The sequence below is a fragment of the Callorhinchus milii genome, unplaced genomic scaffold (genome assembly GCF_018977255.1).
Source record: "Callorhinchus milii isolate IMCB2004 unplaced genomic scaffold, IMCB_Cmil_1.0 Scaffold10, whole genome shotgun sequence".
Classification (NCBI taxonomy): domain Eukaryota; kingdom Metazoa; phylum Chordata; class Chondrichthyes; order Chimaeriformes; family Callorhinchidae; genus Callorhinchus; species Callorhinchus milii.
The window spans coordinates 10280283-10300304 of NW_024704751.1; the positions used below are offsets into that span (position 1 = coordinate 10280283).

The window sequence follows — 20022 nt, forward strand, 5'->3', positions numbered from 1 at the left end:
TCAGCCCAGCCCAGGTCAGCCCAGACCAGGTCAGCCCAGACCAGGTCAGCCCAGACCAGGTCAGCCTCGCACCCGCGACTCTTCCCAATTAATGTCAACTGCAACAGTGCTGAACACTGAGGGAAGGGGAACACGTGCGCAGAGCAGTGCAGTGCCCGGATCCACCAGCAGTGGGCGATGGTGCACTCAGAATCTATTTGGTGTAAACTTACTTGAATTTACCCGGGAGTGAATGACCGGATCTGACCTGGTCTGGACTGACCTGGGCTGGGCTGACCTGGGCTGGGCTGACCTGGTCTGGGCTGGTGTGGTCTGGGCTGACCTGGTCTGGGCTGATGTGGTCTGGGCTGACCTGGTCTGGGCTGGTGTGGGCTGACCTGGTCTGGGCTGACCTGGTCTGGTCTCAGCAATAGTTGGGGCCAGTATTGGCTCCTGTATCAGTGAGGAGAGCGCTTCTTCGCAGGCGTTTCTGGTGTAGAACCCGACAGGAGGTTCTCGCCCACAAAATACGCAGTCACTACACTTTACAGTATATCCTGCAAAGCCCTTTGAGACGTCTTGAAGACGTGATAAGGCGCTGTATCAAATGCAAGGGTTATTTTTATGATTTTCACAACAAAGTCCATCTCATGGCCAAGTCTAACGTCTGAAATATTCACTCCACAGTGCAATTTTTCGCTTAGCAGTTTAATGGGTTTTTTTTCAATAAGAATTAATAAATAACTATTTCCATCTATAATTTTTTAACACAAAATATTACTTTCTGGAGCAGTAGGTGAGGGAGGGGCGCAGGGGAGGGGGTTACAGCCTGAACTCATTCTGCGTAGGTGTAGTAACATTGCATTTGCACGGAGTGTTAATCACAGCAGTAGCAAAACCCCGGTGGGACTATACACAGTGAAACGAACCCGCGCTCAGCAACTAGATCCTTTAACCAGCTCAGTACAAGACATCAGTTCATATATATGCTAAACTTCCTTTCCAATTAACAGAACTAAAAAATAAAGGACCCTCTTGTTAGTCACTTTGTGATGAAGGTTAAGTGTGGAGGCCAGGGTTTGGGGGTCGAGGGGGAGGAGATGGCTCGAGACTCTCGTGTGAAGGATGTAAACAAAGTCATTCCCTGAACTAAAGTGCAGTCGCCCCCCCTTCACAGCCCCTCCGCATTCCTCCCGTGCATCTGCTTCTGAATCTGCTGTAGCATTTCCTGCATTCGACGCAACTGTAAAAAATAAGACACAGCGAGTCTGTCAGCAAACACAATAACATAAGAATTTGACCAGTGAAAGACCAAGATATTATTATTATGATGACATGGGATTGAGAAAGAACACACAGCGATATTTTCAGGAAGGCCAAGGGCAATTTCAGGACAGACACCAGGAATTGTTTCTTTCCCCAAAGAGTAATGAATGACTGGAACAGGGTCACCAGGAATAGTGTTGAAGCCAGGACACTGGGACTCAATTAACCATCAGCTTCATGCTTTGAAGGAAGGACAATAAGTGTGTGTTGATAGAGATGATCAGCCGGTCCTTTGTGAACTCTCCTCACACGGTCCTGACACAACAACAACAGCAAGTAACATTTACACGGCATCTTTCACATTGGAAGGGCGTCTCAAGGCCCTGGACAGTCAAGGATTTGCACCCGAGCTGGGGGTTGGGATCAGGAGGGGTGGGGGGCAGGGAGGGAGGGGGTAGGAGAGTGGCCGAAGGCCAAACAGCACAAATACCACTGGACTCCTCACCTCCTCGTCCTTCTCCCGGATTATTTTCTCTGTCTCATTATCTGTCAGGCCAGGAACGAGGGGAATCGGGAAATCCGTCCCACTCTCTCTCGTCAGCTTACTGAAAGGAAGGAATCAAAGGTGAGGAATAGTCAGTGTTGGGTGGGGAGTGAGGGGAGGTATATTAGAGTCTCTGTGTAGGGGGGGAAGGTATTAAAGACAGAGAGTGTGAGTGTGTAGGTATGAGAGAGCGTATGTGTGTGTGAGAGGGAGAAAGACTGAGCGACAAAGGGAGACTGAGTGACAATTACAATGCAACCTGGACACCCTTCACACAAGTTGGACGTCTCAAACTGCTGCATAGTGATGTCCAGGGGTGTGAGCCGGGGGTGGGGTGGGGGGGAGATGATCAAAAGAGATCGAAGAAGTTGGGTGGGTGGAGGGAGATTATGGTGGGATTTGAACATGAGAATGGGGATGTTGAACTCTCCATTCTCGATGATCGCTCTGTGCAAACTTTTAAGGTTGTGGGGTTATAAGGTTAGAAGTTGCTGCCGTCATTGTGCCCTGAGGTATTCCAGTTTACCTTTCCTCCATTGGGCTTTATCTCACACAGTGTTTCTCTGCTGAGCCTCACCAGTGATTGGATCTCTGTTGCCCTATTGAGCGGGTCTCTCTATTCCAGGTGCCTTTGGGAGCTGTGATCAACTCCTGGTGTATTGGTGTGAACAAGTGGTTTGATCACCTCTCCACTTTGGAGATGAACGAGAGGATCATGTGATTCATGATGGGGTGGGGGAGAGATAATAATAATCCTTGCATTTGATATAGCACCTTATCACGTATTCGAGACATCTCAAAATGTTTCACAGGATACACTTTAAAGTGTAGTGACTGTTAACTAGCACAAAGAACGGGAGGAGAAACTAACCCAAATTTTACTCTTTATTTGCCCCATAATGTACCCTCTTTCTCTGACTATTCGCCCTTTCCCAGATCATCAAACCCAGAAATAATTGAGGGACGACAAAGCTCATTTCAACCTTTTATTGCACTTTGATTCAAATATGACTATGTCTGAGTTGAATATAGAAGCTTGACTGAAACCTCTCTGAATAACACTACCTCTGCACTGAGTCTCAAATTAGTTCAATCTGCAATAGAACCAAAAAACATTCGATTTAAAATTTTTACATAGACTCAGTTCACTGTGTGTAAAGCCTGGCTCAACGTCTCAGATCAGCCCCCAAGGCTGACAACTATAATAATAATAATAATCCTTGCATTTGATATGGGCCCTTATCATGTGGGTATTTGGACTTGAGGTACAGATCAGCCATGACCTTATAGAATAGCGGAACAGGCTTGAGGGGCTGAATGGCCTCCTCCTGTTCCAATGGAATCCTCAGGTAGCATCTGTGGATGCATCTGTGCTGAGCTTCTGCTCGCAAACCGATCCAACACGGCCAAAGCCGTGGAAGACTGGGACCGATTGGGGTGGGATCAGAGTTGCGGAGGCTGTGTGTGAAGTTCACAGCTTTTCGGCCCAGTGTAATGTGTCGAGTGAAAGTTTGCGATTCTATACTTGGTAACTCAGCGAATTAATAACCGACCTTCTGCCAACATAAACGGAATGTTCTTACTTCCGGTTACGCTCTTTGACCACCATGCGGGTCATGCTCTGGATACACTGCGCTCGGTAGTTCTCGTAGTGAGTGTCTCGCGTCACGTCCTTCAGGTCCTGCATGTGTGTTCGGATCAGCATGTTCCTCAGCTTCACAAAGTCACAGTGAGCGGGATTCTCCACTGCAGCAAGAGACAGAGAGAGAGATGGGGGGGGGGGGGGGGGCGGAGAGAGAGAGACAGGGGGAGATAGAGAGAGGGGGATGAAAGTGAGAGGGAACGAACACTCAGCGTCCAAGCCACAAACACACACCGTCACTACGCCTTACAACAACAACCTGTATTTATATAGCGGCCTTCACACGGGGCAGCGTCTCAGAGCGCTTAACAGTGTCAGTGCTACTTCAGTGCAATGTGCTTCACACACCATCACACACGCTGTGAACACACGCTGAGCGAACACACAAGTTATTTTGATCGATACTGAAACCACTTTATTCTCTCATTTTAACCATCTGCCAGGATATACCACCACCTCCCCACACTCAGGTTCTAATCCCTGACTGTTCAGCGCCTTGGGACGTCCTTCCGACATGAAAGGCACTTTACAAATGTAAATTTGTTATTGTATCTGAAGCCAATCGAGGCTCAGATGTATTCATTTAAGTGTAGAGCGCAGAGAAAGCTTCACGCCAATACCTGGAATCCCCCCCCATGTGTGTCTGAGACTAATTCTAATAAGAATCGTACCTTCTACAATGCCCCACGGATACAGACGCCCTCGAATTCGCCTTCCTTTGGCTTCAACCACAGTGTTGCTGCCAATCACAGCAAACGGAATGCTTTCCTACAGCAGGTAAGAGATTAATGGACAAAAAAGAGGTTAAAAACGTTGTTCAGAAAAATACACAGTCACGACACTTTACAGTATATTCTGTGAAGCGCTTTGAGACCTCTCGATGACGTGATAAGACGCGATATCAAATGCAAGGAACAGTACATTAGTCTGGTTTTATATGATTGGAACTAAACAACAATAGCAGCAAAGTGCTTTGAAATAATGCCTTTCCTTCGCGTTAGAAAAGAACTCAGAACACTTCAAAAATTGCAAAAGTGAAGTTGAAGTGGAATCAATCAATAAATGTCTTAACCTATGGTTTCTCTATACTTTGAGACACTTCAATGACGTGATAATAATAATAATCCTTGCATTTGATATAGCGCTTATCACATGGTCAAGACATCTCAAAGCGCTTCACAGGATATACTGTAAAGTGTAGTGACTGTGTATTTTGTGGGCCAAGCATGGCAGCCAATTGTACGCAGCAGCTTCCCCCAAACAGTCATATATTATATGACATACAAGTCTGCCTGTAACTCACACTTGTCGGATGTCATAGTAAATGTATATAAGGAGCTATATAAAGGATTATCAACGTGATACAGTTTGCAGCTTTCAGTCCCACTCACAGTAATGTACAGGTTTATTAACAGTGTCCCAATATTCCTGGGTCAATCTATTCTGTGTCTCTAGATAGGAAATCAACTCACATGGGCTCCTCACCTTCAGTTCCTTATCTTGCTGCTTAAACTCCTCGTCCTCATCCGAATCACAGTCTGGGAATTGGTAGATCTTTATCCCAAAGCTTTCAATTTCCTGACGGATCTGTCGGAGTTGTCAAAGTGTAACTAATGGAAGCAAATCGAATGATCGTTCCAAACGCAATACGTTCACAGTTTTGTACATTTTCGACCGCTTTTCGGCCTTGGGACAAACTGGTCACAAGCAAACACCTCCAGTAATAATCCTTGTGTTTACTCCCCAACCCACTCCCCGCTGCCTCCACTTGTCTGGCTCCACCTCTTGCATGTACCTTGTGCTCTCCATTCCACCATCAGTGGCCGGGATTTCAGCCACTACTCCCTGAAACTCTGGAACATTCTTCCTCCATCCCTCCGCCTTGCCCCTTCCTTCCCCATCTTCAGATCGTGCCTGAAGACCTTCCTCTTCGAACGCCTGTGAGGCGAGTGTCCTAACACTAAGCTACAGGACTTCACTGATTGATTGATTATTTATTTATTGATGTGATGTGTTACCTTTGGCTTCATTTTCCGAACCTCGGCAGGAGTCAGTGTGTCGGCTTTGGCGAGAATAGGTACGATGTTCACCTTGTCGTGGACGGCTCTCATGAATTCCACATCCATCGGACGCAAACTGAGAGACAAACAGTGCCCGGCGGTTAGTGATTGTTTGGCACAAAGTTCCTTTTTTTTACACAAAGCAAGTCAAATAATTATTTCTTACATCTAAGCTCCACTGCACCAACTCCCTGCTTGTCGGCCTTCCCAACTCTTCCCTCCACCAGCTGCAGATCATCCAGAACTCTGCAGCTCGTGTCCTTTTTCCGCGCCGGGCTCCGTGACCCCATCATTCCAACCCCATCATTCCCATCCTCGCCCGGTTCCACTGGCTCCCCATTCCCCAGAGGGTAGAGTTTAAAATCCTTGTCCTTGCCTTCAAGGCCCTCCACAGCCTTATTCCTTCCTACCTCTGAGACCTGCTGAACCCATATCAACCTGTTCGCTCCCCATCCGCTCAGGTGATGGTGGGGGGGTGGGGGGGGGTGGTTTGTGGGGTAACTCTGGGTCAAACTCTCCTTAATAAACACAATATATATTTGAAAGACTAAGTTCTACCCAAAGCCCAGGTGTGAGATGCACTTTGTGACGAGCGTCTGTTTGAAGTTCCCGCTTACCCACCCGTGTCCGAAGGGGGAGATGAAGTAGAGGCAGCAGTGAACCCTGTTGTCCAGGATGTTTCTCCTGTTCAGGCCACTCTCGTCACGAAAATACTGCTCAAACTGCTGGTCCACATAGTCTGCAACCGGTCTCCAACTAGCAACGTGAAGGCGAGATTCAACAACAACAACTTGCATTTACACAGCGTCCCAGAGCGCTTGACAGTGGCGGAGCACGACACCGAGCCGGGGGGAGGTGAACGTAGGCATGGTCAAGAGAAAGATCTTAGGGTTAGGGTTAGAGTGCTCCAGAGTTTTGGTGTAGTGGCTGAAAGTGATGGTTTAGTGACCACACACACACACCACTGCCGTGATATGCAGCAAAGATCTCTCCACCACTGCACCTCACGCCCACACCAATGTCTCTCCCCCCCACACCACCATGTTAGCCAGCTTGGCTGAGACGAGCGTCAGTCACATGTACCATTCCTTGTTGTTGACAGCGTCGCCAAAGCCTGGTGTGTCCACAATGGTGAGCCTCAGTCGCACTCCCTTCTCCTCAATTTCCACCGTGTGTTTGGTGATCTCGACTGTCTGCGTGATCCTCTCTGGGGAGGGAGGGGAGACAGTCAGTCAGTCAGTCAGACACAGAAAGAACAGTCGGTCGTGGGACGCACAGACACAGAAATCCCTAACATTGGTGACTGCTGAGGCTTGCAGTGCCCACACTGCCCGACACCTCAGCCAACATGAATGAAGTGGGACAGACGGATCACTGTATCATTGTGGGCGATTCTGACCTTCTGAGTTGAGGAATTTCTTGTCATTGTACAGGTCTGTGAGGAAAAGGCTGTTCACCAGTGTGGATTTACCCAGACCTGATTCTCCTGAGAAACAAAAGCACAGACATGAGAGCAGAGACAGCACTGATCATAACCCAAGCTCCTTGTTGATTCAAGTGTGTGTGTGTGTGTGTATATAGTGTGTGTATATATAGTGTATGTAATATACAGTGTGTGTATATATATATATACTGTGTGTGTATACGGTGTGTGTGTGTACGGTGTGTATAGTGATAGCAATCACATGATGTTTACTGTGTGCTGTGTTGAGCTCCGTGCCCTGCGCTGGGCCTGACTGAGATGCACTGTTATTGGGAAGGACCCGTAGAACAGCAGAACATTACCTGCCACCAAGAGAGTGAAGTCAAATCCTTTCTTGACGGACTTGCGGTGAACCTGGCTGGGTAAGGTGGCGAAACCCACGTACTCCTTTTCCTGATCCTGTGGCAATGAAGATGAGATCATCATCACCATCAAGCGCTGGTCACAGAGGCCGAGACCCACACAACGGGCAGCCATTAAACTGTCCCACATTCTTCACCTTATTGCCATGACCACTAATAATAATACCTTGTGAGAAAGGGAATGAAAGGCTGTGGAATGGGACAATTGCAGAAATTAGAACTGAAGCAAAGGACTTCCCACAATTGTGGACCCGCTGAGATCTCGAGCCGAAACGGTCTGCAGGCTAAGACCAGGTGGAATTTCAGACCAATATATTCCGATGTAACTTCTTAGCTGGACAGAGAAACTGCATTTTAAAAAAAACTGTTTGTCATTATGCCTTGGCTTAATGGAGGGAGAGCTCAGCCCAGTCACCCCGCGCAGGGCAATCCTGCTCCGACAATCAGCGAGGGGAGTGTTAGTCAAGACACTGGTCAGGACAAACTCCCTTTTCTTTGTGAATAAGCCAACCAACCAAGATTTTATCCTTGAAGTCAGCACAATTAGCTGTTCCTGGCAGCAAACACACACACACACACACATACTCTCTCTCTCACTCACACACACACACACAATAATACGCACTCTCTCACACACACACTCACACACCCTCTCACCCACACAATCTCACACACACTCTCTCTCACCCACACACACAGGCGCACACACGGCCGACCCTGATGGCTGGGAACGCCTTGTAAAATTGATCTCTGGGGATTCTCTGTCTGTGTTCCTCAGCCTATTATTTGTGTCACAATAACTCGCAGGACAGCTGCTCATCGAGTGGGCTCTGTGATCCTCCCCGCGGTGATGAACTGGCTGCTGCTGGGGTGATTGCAGTTGTTTGATCATTTGTTAATAGGATCCTCGCTCTGTGCAGCAGGAAGACCAGAGTCTGGAGCCACAATCCTCAAACTGCTCATTTGTCCAACTTGTAATTTCCATCAGTGTAGTGTTGTTAAGGCTCTTCTTCAGTCTCGAGAGAAAACGACTCAGAGGGAACATAGGAACAAGAAGAGGCCATTCAGCCCCTCGAGCCTGTTCCGCTATCCTATAAGATCAATGCTGATCTGTACCTCAACAGCAATTACCCGCCCTCACCCCCTCTCCTTTAATAACTTTACAAACATCAATCCAGAAGTCGCTATTTCAAGTGTAAGGATTATTCCAAAGACACTACATGATAACGCGGTGCAGTGATGATGTGCTGCCTGTAGGTGGCGCCTCTGGGCTGTTCCAAAGAATGTGCATTGCACTGACTGAGCACTAGCGCCCTCCTGTGGCGAGGATCGGGACTGCAGCCACACTGATGTTTCTGAGAGAGATGGAGAATTAATTGTAAAGGATTTTAAATAACTTTGTCGATCCAGACAACGGGAAACTAACGGTACAGCTTAGTTGGGAGGTTACCCCTGGAAGCCAGATCAATGCGGACCTGAGACTGTCGAGTGCTGGTTAAAGGGAGCAATGTTCATCTCTTTGGTTTTTAAAAACTATTTTAAAAAAGTCATTTAAAAAAACTATTCTCGTGGGTTGGGTGTTTTACTAACATGCACACATGTGGCTGGACTGTGTCAGACAATCTGATTAATAACAAGATTAGACAAAGATAGCTCCAACCCATTCACATTTTCAAGACTGAAGCGGATAGATATCTGTAAGGTAAATTTGACATAGTACCTTATCATGTCTTCGAGACATGTCAAAGTGCTTCACAGAATATCCTGTAAAGAATATTTTGTATCTGCACGATAAGGATATGAAGGGATACGGGCGAAGGTGGGTAATTGGAATCGAAGTACAGATCAGCCATGATTTTATAGAATGGCAGAACAGGCTCAGGGGCTGAATGTCTACTCCTGTTCCTATGTTCCCTTCAGTACCCGCATCTAACCCACTGAGGTACAGCTATATACAGGTACAAAGGTAGAGCGATAAGGGAAGGATCAGCCAGGAGCAAGCCTCTGATAACCATCCACAAAACCAAGTCCAAACCACAGGAACGTGATCAGCAACAACACTTTTCACGAAACCAGGCAGGCGGCAGAACAAGAGGACACGGGTTCAGTGTCCTCTACCCTCACACAGAGTAGAATCTCCTCCCTTTGGGAAATCCACCCGATGTGAAAGGGCTCTGAGACGCTGCCCTGTGTGATGAGCGCTATACAAATTCAATGTTGGTGTTGTAGCCAACAAGCACTCTCTGTCGAGGCTCACACATGAAGAGAAGCCCCGTTAGGATCACTTCAGCACTGGACAGCGCACATGAGAATTACCGCTGACTGCGGTCAATCATCCCGGCATTTGATACAACGCCTTATCAGGTCTTCGAGATGTCTCCAAGCGCTTCACAGAATATACTGTAAAGTGGATTGACTGTGTCTTGAGGAGAATCGATGAGGAGAGGGGGGGGAGAGGGGAGGGGGGAGGAAACGCTGTATTGTACACAAGTGAAACAGAGAAACCTGCAGCTAAATCGAAGTCTCCCATTACCTCAAATGAATCATACGGGTCAAGTTTCCCCCAAGGGCTTTTGGAGCGAGCTGGGCTAAGCGGTGGCACTGACGAGGTCTCTGATGCCACCCGCAAGCTATCACCCTGCTGCCCTCCGACTGACTGCTTCCACCTCTGGATCTCCGCTTCCTCTGAACCAGAGCCGTAATGATCGGAGCTTTCCTGCACACTCAGGGTGTCTGAGCTGGCTGGGGTCCCGCGCTCCTCTGCCAAGCTCTCCGGGCCCGAGCCGGGCAGGCTGTCCTTGGCTCTCTCTTTCATTATCCACTCTATTTCCGTGTCTTCTGAATCTTCCTTTAGGAAGTGAGCGAGCTGGCAGGAAGTGCGGGAGGAAATCCAGGAGGGAGAGACAGGGCAGGTGGGGGCAGGTCGGGACAGGGGTGTTGCAGAATATACGCGGATGGTGGGTGGTGATAGGGGAGAAAAGGGAAAGAGAGAGTGAAAAAGAATGAGAAAAAACAATGTTAAAGGTAAATCAAACTCATGAAAATACATGGAATAATTTCACTTTGTTGCTCGGCAACTGAGTGGTGGAATCACTGTGACAGAGTGAGAATGATGGAGTGATGGAGTGAGAATGACAGAGTGAAAGTGACCGAATGATGGAGTGAGAGTGACAGAGAGATAGAGTGAGAGTGATAGAGTGAATGTGATGGAGTGAGATTGAGAGTGCTGAAGTGATAGAGTGAGAGTAACAGAGTGACTTGATCGTTTCGTACACGACAACCATCATTCCCAATAACATCCAATGAGTCCGGGAACAACGACAACAACGTTCCCGCGGGGTAGAGTCTGAAGAGCCTGAACAGTCTCCCTCCACACAACACCAACCAGGCAAAGCAGGAAGCGATGAGAAAATGTGAACGTATTATTATTAATACTAATCCTTCTATTTGATATTCCACCTTATCAGGCTATCGCCATATCTACAAGTGCTTTGCAGGAGTTAGTGCAAAGTGAAGTGACTGTGTATTTTGGAGGTAAGCCAAAGTCACTCCATTTAACAGTAGTAAGTGCTGTGAAGCACTCTGGCATGTTCTCCCAATATATACTGCATCCCCAAAACATTATTTTCTAAAATAAATCTATCTCATTTGTATTTGACCACACAAGCTCCTCTCAGCTAAAGCCACAAACAATGACACACTCCAACACTAGCTGTACACACAGGAGAGGTTACTAGAGGCTGTGACTTGCTGGTTAGGCTAGTAATGGGGGGGTACCTGCGTCTTGTGTTGTGGGAGGGCTGGTGGTGCCAGGTGTTGGTGCAGGAAGGCTGAGCGGCTGGTACTGTGGTCACATTGCCCACACTCAGGCCCCTCAGGGTGGCCTCGTGCTGGGCACGGCCCAACCTCTGCCGAGTCCCCCCGAGGCCCGTTGCTCTCTGCCATCTCAGTCCAGGAAGCCGGCAGCAGAGGGTGGGGGGAGCAGCGGGAGGAGAAGAGAGGAAGATGGAGTGAGAGGGACGGGAGGAAAAGGCGTGTGAAGAAGAGGAAGAGAAGTGAAAACATGGCCACATTAGAAGTCAGTGAGGAGGGCGACTAATGCTCCAGGTGACTGGAAATCCATGAGCGAGTGGCAGGGAGCGCTGATGGGGCTCGGTCCGCGATCCTTCATTTGTGGAGTCCTGTAGTTTAGTGGTTAGAGCACTGGCCTCGCCAGCCAGAGGACCTGGGTTCAATTCCAGGCAAGTTGGGCAAGTTTCCTTACTCCATGACCCTGGTTACCAGCAGTAAGTAGGAACCTGGTTGTTAGTCGATTGGCGGATCGCTTTTATCTGGTCACTTACTGAGTGTTTGTGAGACGCTGCTGTGCGCAATTAGCTGTCAAGTTTCACCCACAAAATACACAGTGAATCCTCTTCACAGTATATACTGTAAGCAGATCGGAGACTGGCGCCTGACTGTGATACAGCTCCCGTGCAGCTCAACCCCGAGAGGGCTCCCGTGCAGCTCAACCCTGAGAGCTCCCGTGCAGCTCAGCTCTGAGAGCTCCCGTGCAGCCTGAATGTGAAGTGTCTCCTACTCACCTGCGTGCTTTGGCATTCTCAGCAAGCTCAGAACAGCTGCCTTTTTCCGCACTCGTGACCAGGAGTTCATTTGCAGTGCTGAGCAAGTGAGGTGCAGAGTGGAGAGGACGGCTTTATATTCCTGCGCCAGGAGGATTCTCTGTCCTTCACTCACATCGATCAGCAAAGCCCCCGCTGGCTGCAATTACTCCCATCACTGCACTGACGCTGGGCTCACTAACACTACCACACAGGCACGCATATACACACGCGTAAACACACACACACACACACACGACCTGGATTCACAGGCTCCGTATTTACACTTACAGATCAGACCAAGCCAAGGAACAACAAAAACAACTTGGATTTATACAGCGCCCTCCACGCCTGACAGCGTCTCAGAGCGCTTTACACTAATGGATCCCGGGACCGAGGCAGGGGGAAGGGGAGGAAGGGGACCAAAGGAAGCGGATTGGGGGGAACTATGGAATCAGAGGGAGCAGCCAAGATCTTACAAAGCGAGCTCGACGGGGTATGCAACTGGGCTGATGAGTGGCAAATGAAGTTCAATGCAGACAAATGCAAAGGAACCGACTGGTGACTATCCTCCTTGTTTGTGTGCATGGGGGGTGGTGGGGGGGGCTGTTAGGTAAGTGGGGTCTCCATGGAATTGAACTGGCCCCAAGGTGACATGGTTGGCAACGGAAGTCAGAACCGAGCCAGTCCTCTGTGGCGGTCTCTAGTCCAGTTCCTGAGTCAGGCAGGTCTGCAGTATTCTAGGGCACTACTGATGACAGCAACAACAAAATTACATTTGTATAGCTCCTTACATGTCGGGAAGACGTCCCAATGCGCTGGACATCCAGACAGCACAGCCAGCCTGGCTCATCAGTAAGAACTGGAAGGGCAGACCAGTCACTGGGAGCAGGGAATCCTCCCACTTAGCTCCTGTTAACCCTGCAAACCAAAGCCCTAATGGGTAGGGTGGTCCCAGCTGGACAAGCAGCAGGAAAGCTTGCCAGACAGCGATATCAATAAATGCAAAACAAAGCAAAGCTTATGCATTCCATGGATAGAAAAGAATAACAACAATAATACTTCTTAAATAATAATCTCTACATTTGTACAAAGCCTTTCACGATGAAAGTATGTTTCATAACGCGTCACATTATATACTGTTAAGTGTATTTTGGAGGTGATTATCCCACGAAATGAACTCGTCAAAGAAGAAGCTGAACGAGATCCAGGGAGTGTTAGTTGACTCATCGCTCACTGTGTCCACAGTGTGAGTCCACAGTAAACAAGGCAAACAGGATGCTGGCCTACATTGCCAAATCAGTGGGGTTCAACTTCTTAGAAGTTATATTCATGCAGTACAACAAATAACAACAACAACAAATTACATTTACACAGCTCCTTACACATCGGGAGGACGCCCCAAGTAGGGATCAGTTGGACCCGAGATGGGATCAGGAGGGATGGAGGGCAGGAAGGGTGGGGGTAAGAGGGTGGCCAACAGCCCATGCCCTTTGCCCACAAAATATACAGTTAATTAATTATATGTTGTTCGAGTTGTTGGGATCTGGAATGCATTGCCTGAAAGGCTGGTGGAAGCCGATTCGATAACAACTTTTAAGAGAGAAGATAATTATTTGTGGAGGACAAGTTTGCAGGGCTATGAAGAGAGAGCGGGGGAGTGGGGTTGAATTGTAAGCTCTTTTAAAAGAGCCGGCACAGACACGATGGGCCGAATGGCCTCCTTCTGTGCTGTATAATTCTATGATTCAATTCACTTAACAGTATATTCTATGAAGCGCTTTGAGACATCTCGAAGGTGTGATAAAGCGCTATATCAAATGCAAGGATTATTTATATCTCCCTCCCACCCCCCCCCCCCAACACACACACACACACTCCACAATATCAGTCCACTTACTGACAAGTACAGAACAAGCCCAGGGTGGCCAGCACACAGCAGGGAGCTGGGGATACTCACAGACAGACACTACATGATCAATGGCATTGATCCCAGCGTCAATATCCAACACGCCATCGGCACTGTCGCTCTGATCACAAGCCGAACCAAACACACAAGTGTCTTCTGGTCACCTTCAGCACTGCACCGCAGGCAAACATGTCAATCCCAACCCATCACCACCTAATCACAGCTCACACACAACAATAACAGTGTCTGTCATTGTGACTGAGAACTCCACATAATAGGTCCTGAAACAGCCAATAACAACAACAACAGAGCGCCTTTCACGTCGGGAGGACGTCCCAAGGCGCTGTACAGTTGGGTCAGGACCCGAGCAGGGGGGAAATGGTCAGGGTGAGGGGAGGGAAGGGAGGGAGCGAGGCTGGGGGCAAATGGTCAGGGTGAGGGGAGGGAAGGGAGGGAGCGAGGAGGGGGTAGGGAGTCGAGAGGGGAGCTGAAGGCTCGGTCAAAGAGAAAGGTCTTGAGACCGGCCTTGAAGGAGGAAAGGGAGGAGGGGGCGAAGGCACTGGGGATAGAGTTCCAGAGCCTCGGGGCTGAGAGGCTGAAGGCCCGACCACCGATGGTCGGGCGGTTGGAGCGGGGGATGTGGAGCAGACCGGAGCCAGAGGAACGGAGGGTACGGGCAGGTAAGTAGGGGGACGGTAGGTTGGAGAGTTAGGAGGGAGCAAGGCCATGAATGGCCTTGTAGGTGAGGGTGAGGATCTTGAATTCGATCCTCTGGGGGATGGGGAGCCAGTGGAGGGGAGCGAGGGTGAGGGTGAGGGTGAGGGTGGGAGTGATGTGGTCGCGAAGCCTGGTGCGGGACAGTACATGAGCTGCAGAGTTCTGAATGACCTTTCAACGCCTTTCCCCAACACCCCGCGCTCTCACCCCATAATAACAATCCCAGCCAAACTCACCCCCGAACCCCCCCACCCTGTGCGTAACCCACTCCCAACTAAACAGTAATATAGCTCTCCCAATATACAGCACAATACAGCAACAACAACAACAGATGGCATTTATACATTATCTTTCTCGTCGGGAGGACGTCTCAAGGCACTGGACAGTCGAGGGTTTGCACATGAGAAGCTGGGGGTTGGATTCGGGGCCCAAGAGGGGTGGGAAGATGACCGAAGGTGCAGTCAAACAGGAAGGTCTCAAGACAGACCTTGAAAGGGCGAGGAATAGAATTTCCACCAACATGTTAGTCCCAGAGGGTGAGGGCAGAACAGCTGAAGGTCCGACCACCAATGATGGAGCAGGCAGGGAGGGGGCATGGAGCAGGCCACTGTCTGCTGAGCGGAGGGAGCGGCCAGGTTGCTAGGGTTTTAGAAGGTCACAGAGGTGAGGTGGATAGGACCTTCTTCAACCGAAACAATCTCCCAAAGTTGATCTGAGTAATAGCCTGAGTGAGTCACAGTGACAGGGCACAGAGCCAAATCCATCACTGTTGTGTTATCCATGGGAAGTGACTGTGTGAGCACGTGTGTGTGTGTGTGTGTGTGTGTGTTTGTGTGAGTTACTCAGTGCTTCAGTACTGTCAGCTCTTGTGTTCAGTGTAACATAGGAAATCAGCCAAGCCAAGGGCAACGCAGCTGGGCGTCCGATAACAAAGGTTCCCAGAGAGAACCAAGAGACAGTGTTGACAGGGCAGCATACTGAAGACATTGACTATGTGGTTCAATCTCTGTAGCTGCACCAGCGAATCTCCCTGTAGAGAGAGAGAGAGAGAGCAAGAGAGAGCAAGATATTTGCAACAAGCTGGCGCTCTCGAGAGTAGATGACTCAGGGAGAACCTTTTTCATATCTCTTCATCGAGGTACAAAGTTTTGAATGGGATTGAAAAAGTAAACCCAGATCAATACTTTAATTTGCAACAACAGTACAACAAGAGGACATAGGTTTAAAGTTGTAAAGGGGCAATTTCAGGACAGACACCAGGAAGTTTTTCTTTAATCAACCAGGAAAGGTGGGTGAGACCCAGACACTGAGACTCACTGAAAAAGCAGCTAATGCTGAGATGGGGGGATGGTGGGCAGCTGTTCTGGAGGGAGGTGACCGGATGAGCCGAAGGGCCTTCTTCATCCAAACCAATATTGTGAGAGAGTGAGAGAGGGAGCGAGAGAGTACGAGCGAGGGGGAGAAGGAGTGAGAGAGCAAGAGAGGGAGAGAGGAAGAAAGAGAATGAGAGAGGGCGAGAGAGAGAGACAAAGAACGAGAGAGTGAGAGACAGAGTATCCAGTGACTGCTCTACGATACTCAAAAGTCAGACTCAGTTATACACGTTCTGTGGCCTCATCAATGACTTTACAGACAAACACTGTCAAGAGGCCTCATATCCCATTAGCTTCTCACAGAAGCTTCACGTGGACTCGGATCTTCCAATGAATGATCAATAAACCACACCCAGATCCATTCCCTCCTCCACCTCTGCGATTGGACAGCCCTACACTGTGCACAAGTGGTTACTGTGATAAACATTAACCTCTTCATTCACATTCACCTCAATCGGTTATTTCCTGGTCCCTTTTCCCGGAGGAGGGAAGGTAAGAAGTGCCTCCTCCTACCTGAACATTTCTGGTGGATCCGAGTGGATGTGAGCTCACGGCACAGACAACCTGCTCTGAAATTGACCTCAGACATGGCAAGCACAAGCAGGTGTGCCAAAGCTGAGCAGTAGGAGGCACTCTTCAGAGATTAGGACCTGGAGCAGAGTTAGAAACAGGATCTAATGGCAGCAATTCATAACAACAACAATCCCTATCACGTCAGGAGGATATCCCAACAAGAACACACAAAAAGGCTGGATGGTAGAATTATGCTCAGCAAATAAAGTGCATCGTTGGTTAGTAGAAACTTCACAAAATTACTGTACATCCAAATAAGATTCAGAACTAACCGGTTAACTGTTTCTGCGGGAGGAATGCAGTGGTGAGTACAACATCCAAAGGCTCTCAGTGAAGCCTGTCACTGAGAGACTGTCAATGATCAGCACATCTGTGCAGTACACCGTCCATCCACACACACATACACTCTCTCTCTCTCTCTCTCTCAGTCAGATCACAGAGCGGATTAGTGCAGAGCTGCATATATTCCTGATCTATTTACTGCGTTTAATAGAGATTTGAGAATGGTACGAATCCAGTTCAATCCTATTAAAGTGGGGAAGTGGAGCTATTGCCCAGGTTACAAGGAAAGGCCTGCCTTACCATGTCCCAGCCTCGGCCGCAGCTGCTGATGTAGAGCTCCCCCCGAGCTGGTGCTGGGTACCAGAGCCTCTCAGCCACTCACAGAGCCATCCAGTGATAGTGATGATGGGACAGCCACACTCTCCTGTCTGTGTTGAGCTCAGCACAGACAGCAGCCCTGACCCTCCCACACAGGAAACAGCCAGAGATGGCAACCCAGGCATTTCTCATTGGAAAACATGAGGATCATGTGATAAAGGCTGCCAGAGGGAAGGGATATAAATAGGCAACAGAAGCGAGCAGTGCGGCTCCTCACCCTACTTACAGCATCAGCTATAGGCAGGTGTGTTGCTCTGACCGGCAAGAGTGTCCCAACAGGGTGTGTGCAATGCACACGTACACGTCATAACAACAAAAATCCTGCATTTGATACAGCGCATTATCACATCTTCGAGACACCTCAAAGCGCTTCACAGAATACGCTGTAAAGTGAACAAAACACAAAATACTGCAGATGCTGGAAATCTGAAACAAAAACAGAAGTCGTTGGGTACACTCAGCAGGTCAGGGGTTTACTCACTTTCCTTTCTCCATAGATGCTGCCTGACCTGCTGAGTGTACCCAGCGACTACTGTAAAGTGAATTGACTGAATATTTTGTGTACGAGACGTGGCAGCCAATTGCACACAGCAGTGCCCCACAAACAGTTGTGAATTGAATGACCAATTTTTTTTAAAGGGGTTATTATCCCTGGAAAAGTGATCCACCAATCAATAACAACCAGGGTCCTACTTATTGCTAGGTAAACAGAGGTGTGTGGAGTAAAGAAACTTACCCAGTGTGTTGCCATGCCCAGGATTCAAACCCAGGTCCTCTCGTTCGTGAGGAGAGTGCTCTAACCACTGAGCTACAGGACTCTACGGCAGAGCAAAGCTCCATCTGTCTTGTTTATAGCTTGTGTGTAACCAGGAAGGCAGGACCCACAAGGAAGAGCCAGAGTCCAGTGACCTTGAGACGTTCACTAGTTCAATAATGACATTAAATCTAGAAGAGCAGATGGTGGCACTAACCTGCACTGGTGTCTCTCTCCACAAGAACATCCTTCAGCCTTGACCAGAGCTACCACATAGTCAGGGAATCAGGCTCCCAGCACAAACCAATGCAATCCACAGCTCGGACATAACCAGCCAGTCAGTGTCACTGTGAACCACTTTCTGATTGTGTTATTTCGAGCAGAGGATTTTAGCTTTTCAATAGCAGATGGGACTGGAGTGGGGGAGGGGGATTACACTGAGCATTAGTACACGCTGGAGCTGAACGGTTTATTGCTTATCAGGATCATGAATCACGCAGTGCAGCGTATCCTGCCCCCCCCCCCACCCCACCCCAGGAGGCAGCCCACCTGCTCCGGATTAATCCACTCAGTGGAAGAAGCGTCAAGGTGTATCGGGGGTGGGGAACATGCGAGCAGCGATTGGCAACCTGTTTGAGACAGCTCGTGTCACAGTGGGCGGCCTGTGAGTTTCTAAAAAGGAAACCACATGTCAAAGGCTTGAAAAGAAGCCGTTTTCCTACTCACGTGTGACATATTGTGTTGGTTATTGATTGGTTTCCCCATCTTCTGGTCGCGCCTGAAGATCTTCGACTGTACCTATGGTCAGCTCCCCCTCCCCCCGGCTCGGAGTCGTGCTCTGCCACTGTCAAGCGCTCTGGGATGGTCTCTGCATGGCGGGCACTTCAGAGAATATACTTTAAAGTGAATTAAACTGTATATTTTGTGGACGAAATGCGCCAGCCAATTACGCAACGTAACGTCCCCACAAACAATCGTGGGTTGAGTGACCAATTCATTATTTATCTAGTACTTACTACTAGGTGAACAGAGGCGTGTGGAGTAATGAAACTTGCCCAACGTTTCACCCTGCCGGGAATTGAACCCAGGTCCTCTCGCTTGCGAGGCGAGTGAGTCAGAGTTGCCCGGTTTAAGGGTCAGTGAGATTAGGAGAGAGACCAGGGCCTTACTTACCTCTGGGTCTGTTTGTAGCAGTTGCAGGAATCAGAGAGTTGGAGGCGGGTCCCAGCCATGGTGTTGGTTGATGATGAAGGTGGCGAGTAAAGCCAGGGAGAGAGAGAGAGAGGAGAGAAGTTGAGTGGAGTTGAGCAGCGGGCATTCTCCAGGCATGAAAAACGTGTGTCCTACTCACCCATACTGAGCAGGAGTGTCTTAAGTTTGGCATCTGTCATCTTCAAACGGCTGGGACTCGTTGGAGCGACCAGATGGCCGCTTGGATGGGGGGCAGTTGATTTCCTAATGGTGAGGCTGGATCTGGGCTCCTGTTTGCTGGTGTCTGGGTGTCACTCAATGTCTCCACTGATCTCAATGATAGGATCAGGCAATGGGTCTGCTCCTCTCCCTGTCTCAGACACCAGTCTCTCCTGACACCCCCACCCACCCACACTCACACCAGCCCCCCCCCCATCACAATGGATACTTGGATCCAAATGTAAACGTCACAATGGTCACAGAGATCACTGGCCCAACAGTGGCTCATCTAACAATTCCTCCCTGAGAGACAGGACATCACACTCACAACTGCAACAGCAGAATGCTCAAATGTCCATGGGTAAAATAATAACTTCTCAACCCTAAAGCACGGTCCATCCCATTTCCCAAGTCTTATTGGGTGAAGGAACAAGGCTCAGAACATAGGACATCACAAAGATTCAAGAGTAGCGGAGAAAACAAGTTAAATCAACCAATCAAGCAAAAACGTAAGCACCTGTAGACTGTAGGAGGGGTGAGGAGAGAGGGAAGGAGCTCATAAGAACATAAGAATTAGGAGCAGGAGACGGCCATTCGGCCCCTCGAGCCTGTGCCCCGCCATTCGATAAGATCATGGCTGATCTTCTGACCTAACTCTAATTACCTGCCCTATCCCCATATCCCCTAAT

At 49.0% G+C, this 20022-nt stretch overlaps 1 protein-coding gene across 6 annotated transcripts; it reads right to left on the bottom strand.

Annotated features, from left to right (window-relative positions):
- Window positions 1-634: 634 nt before the first annotated feature.
- On the bottom strand, window positions 635-18257 carry septin4 (septin-4). Of its 6 annotated transcripts, none has more exons than XM_007896424.2 (12): window positions 17092-17282; window positions 9870-10202; window positions 7277-7373; window positions 6891-6977; window positions 6575-6698; window positions 6113-6247; window positions 5450-5567; window positions 4917-5018; window positions 4103-4199; window positions 3373-3535; window positions 1751-1850; window positions 635-1222 (listed from the first exon to the last, which is right to left on the bottom strand). In XM_007896424.2, the coding sequence occupies exons 1-12, from the start codon at window positions 17092-17094 to the stop codon at window positions 1151-1153; spliced, it is 1431 nt and encodes a 476-aa protein (XP_007894615.1). In that variant the 5' UTR covers window positions 17095-17282; the 3' UTR covers window positions 635-1150. The 6 variants fall into 6 exon arrangements, with proteins under 6 accessions (XP_007894615.1, XP_007894612.2, XP_007894616.1 ...); XM_007896421.2 differs by lacking the exon at window positions 17092-17282 and adding an exon at window positions 11114-11296; XM_007896425.2 differs by lacking the exons at window positions 9870-10202; window positions 17092-17282 and adding an exon at window positions 18141-18257.
- Window positions 18258-20022: the final 1765 nt, after the last annotated feature.

Coding starts and splice junctions, on each gene's coding strand:
- septin4 (XM_007896421.2), bottom strand. CDS start 11,281: ATGGCAGAGAGCAACGGGCCTCGGGGGGACTCGGCAGAGGTTGGGCCG. Junction 10,203..11,113: donor TCCCACAACACAAGACGCAG/GTACCCCCCCAT, acceptor ACTTCCTGCCAG/CTCGCTCACTTCCTAAAGGA. Junction 7,374..9,869: donor ACCCGTATGATTCATTTGAG/GTAATGGGAGAC, acceptor TCATTGCCACAG/GATCAGGAAAAGGAGTACGT.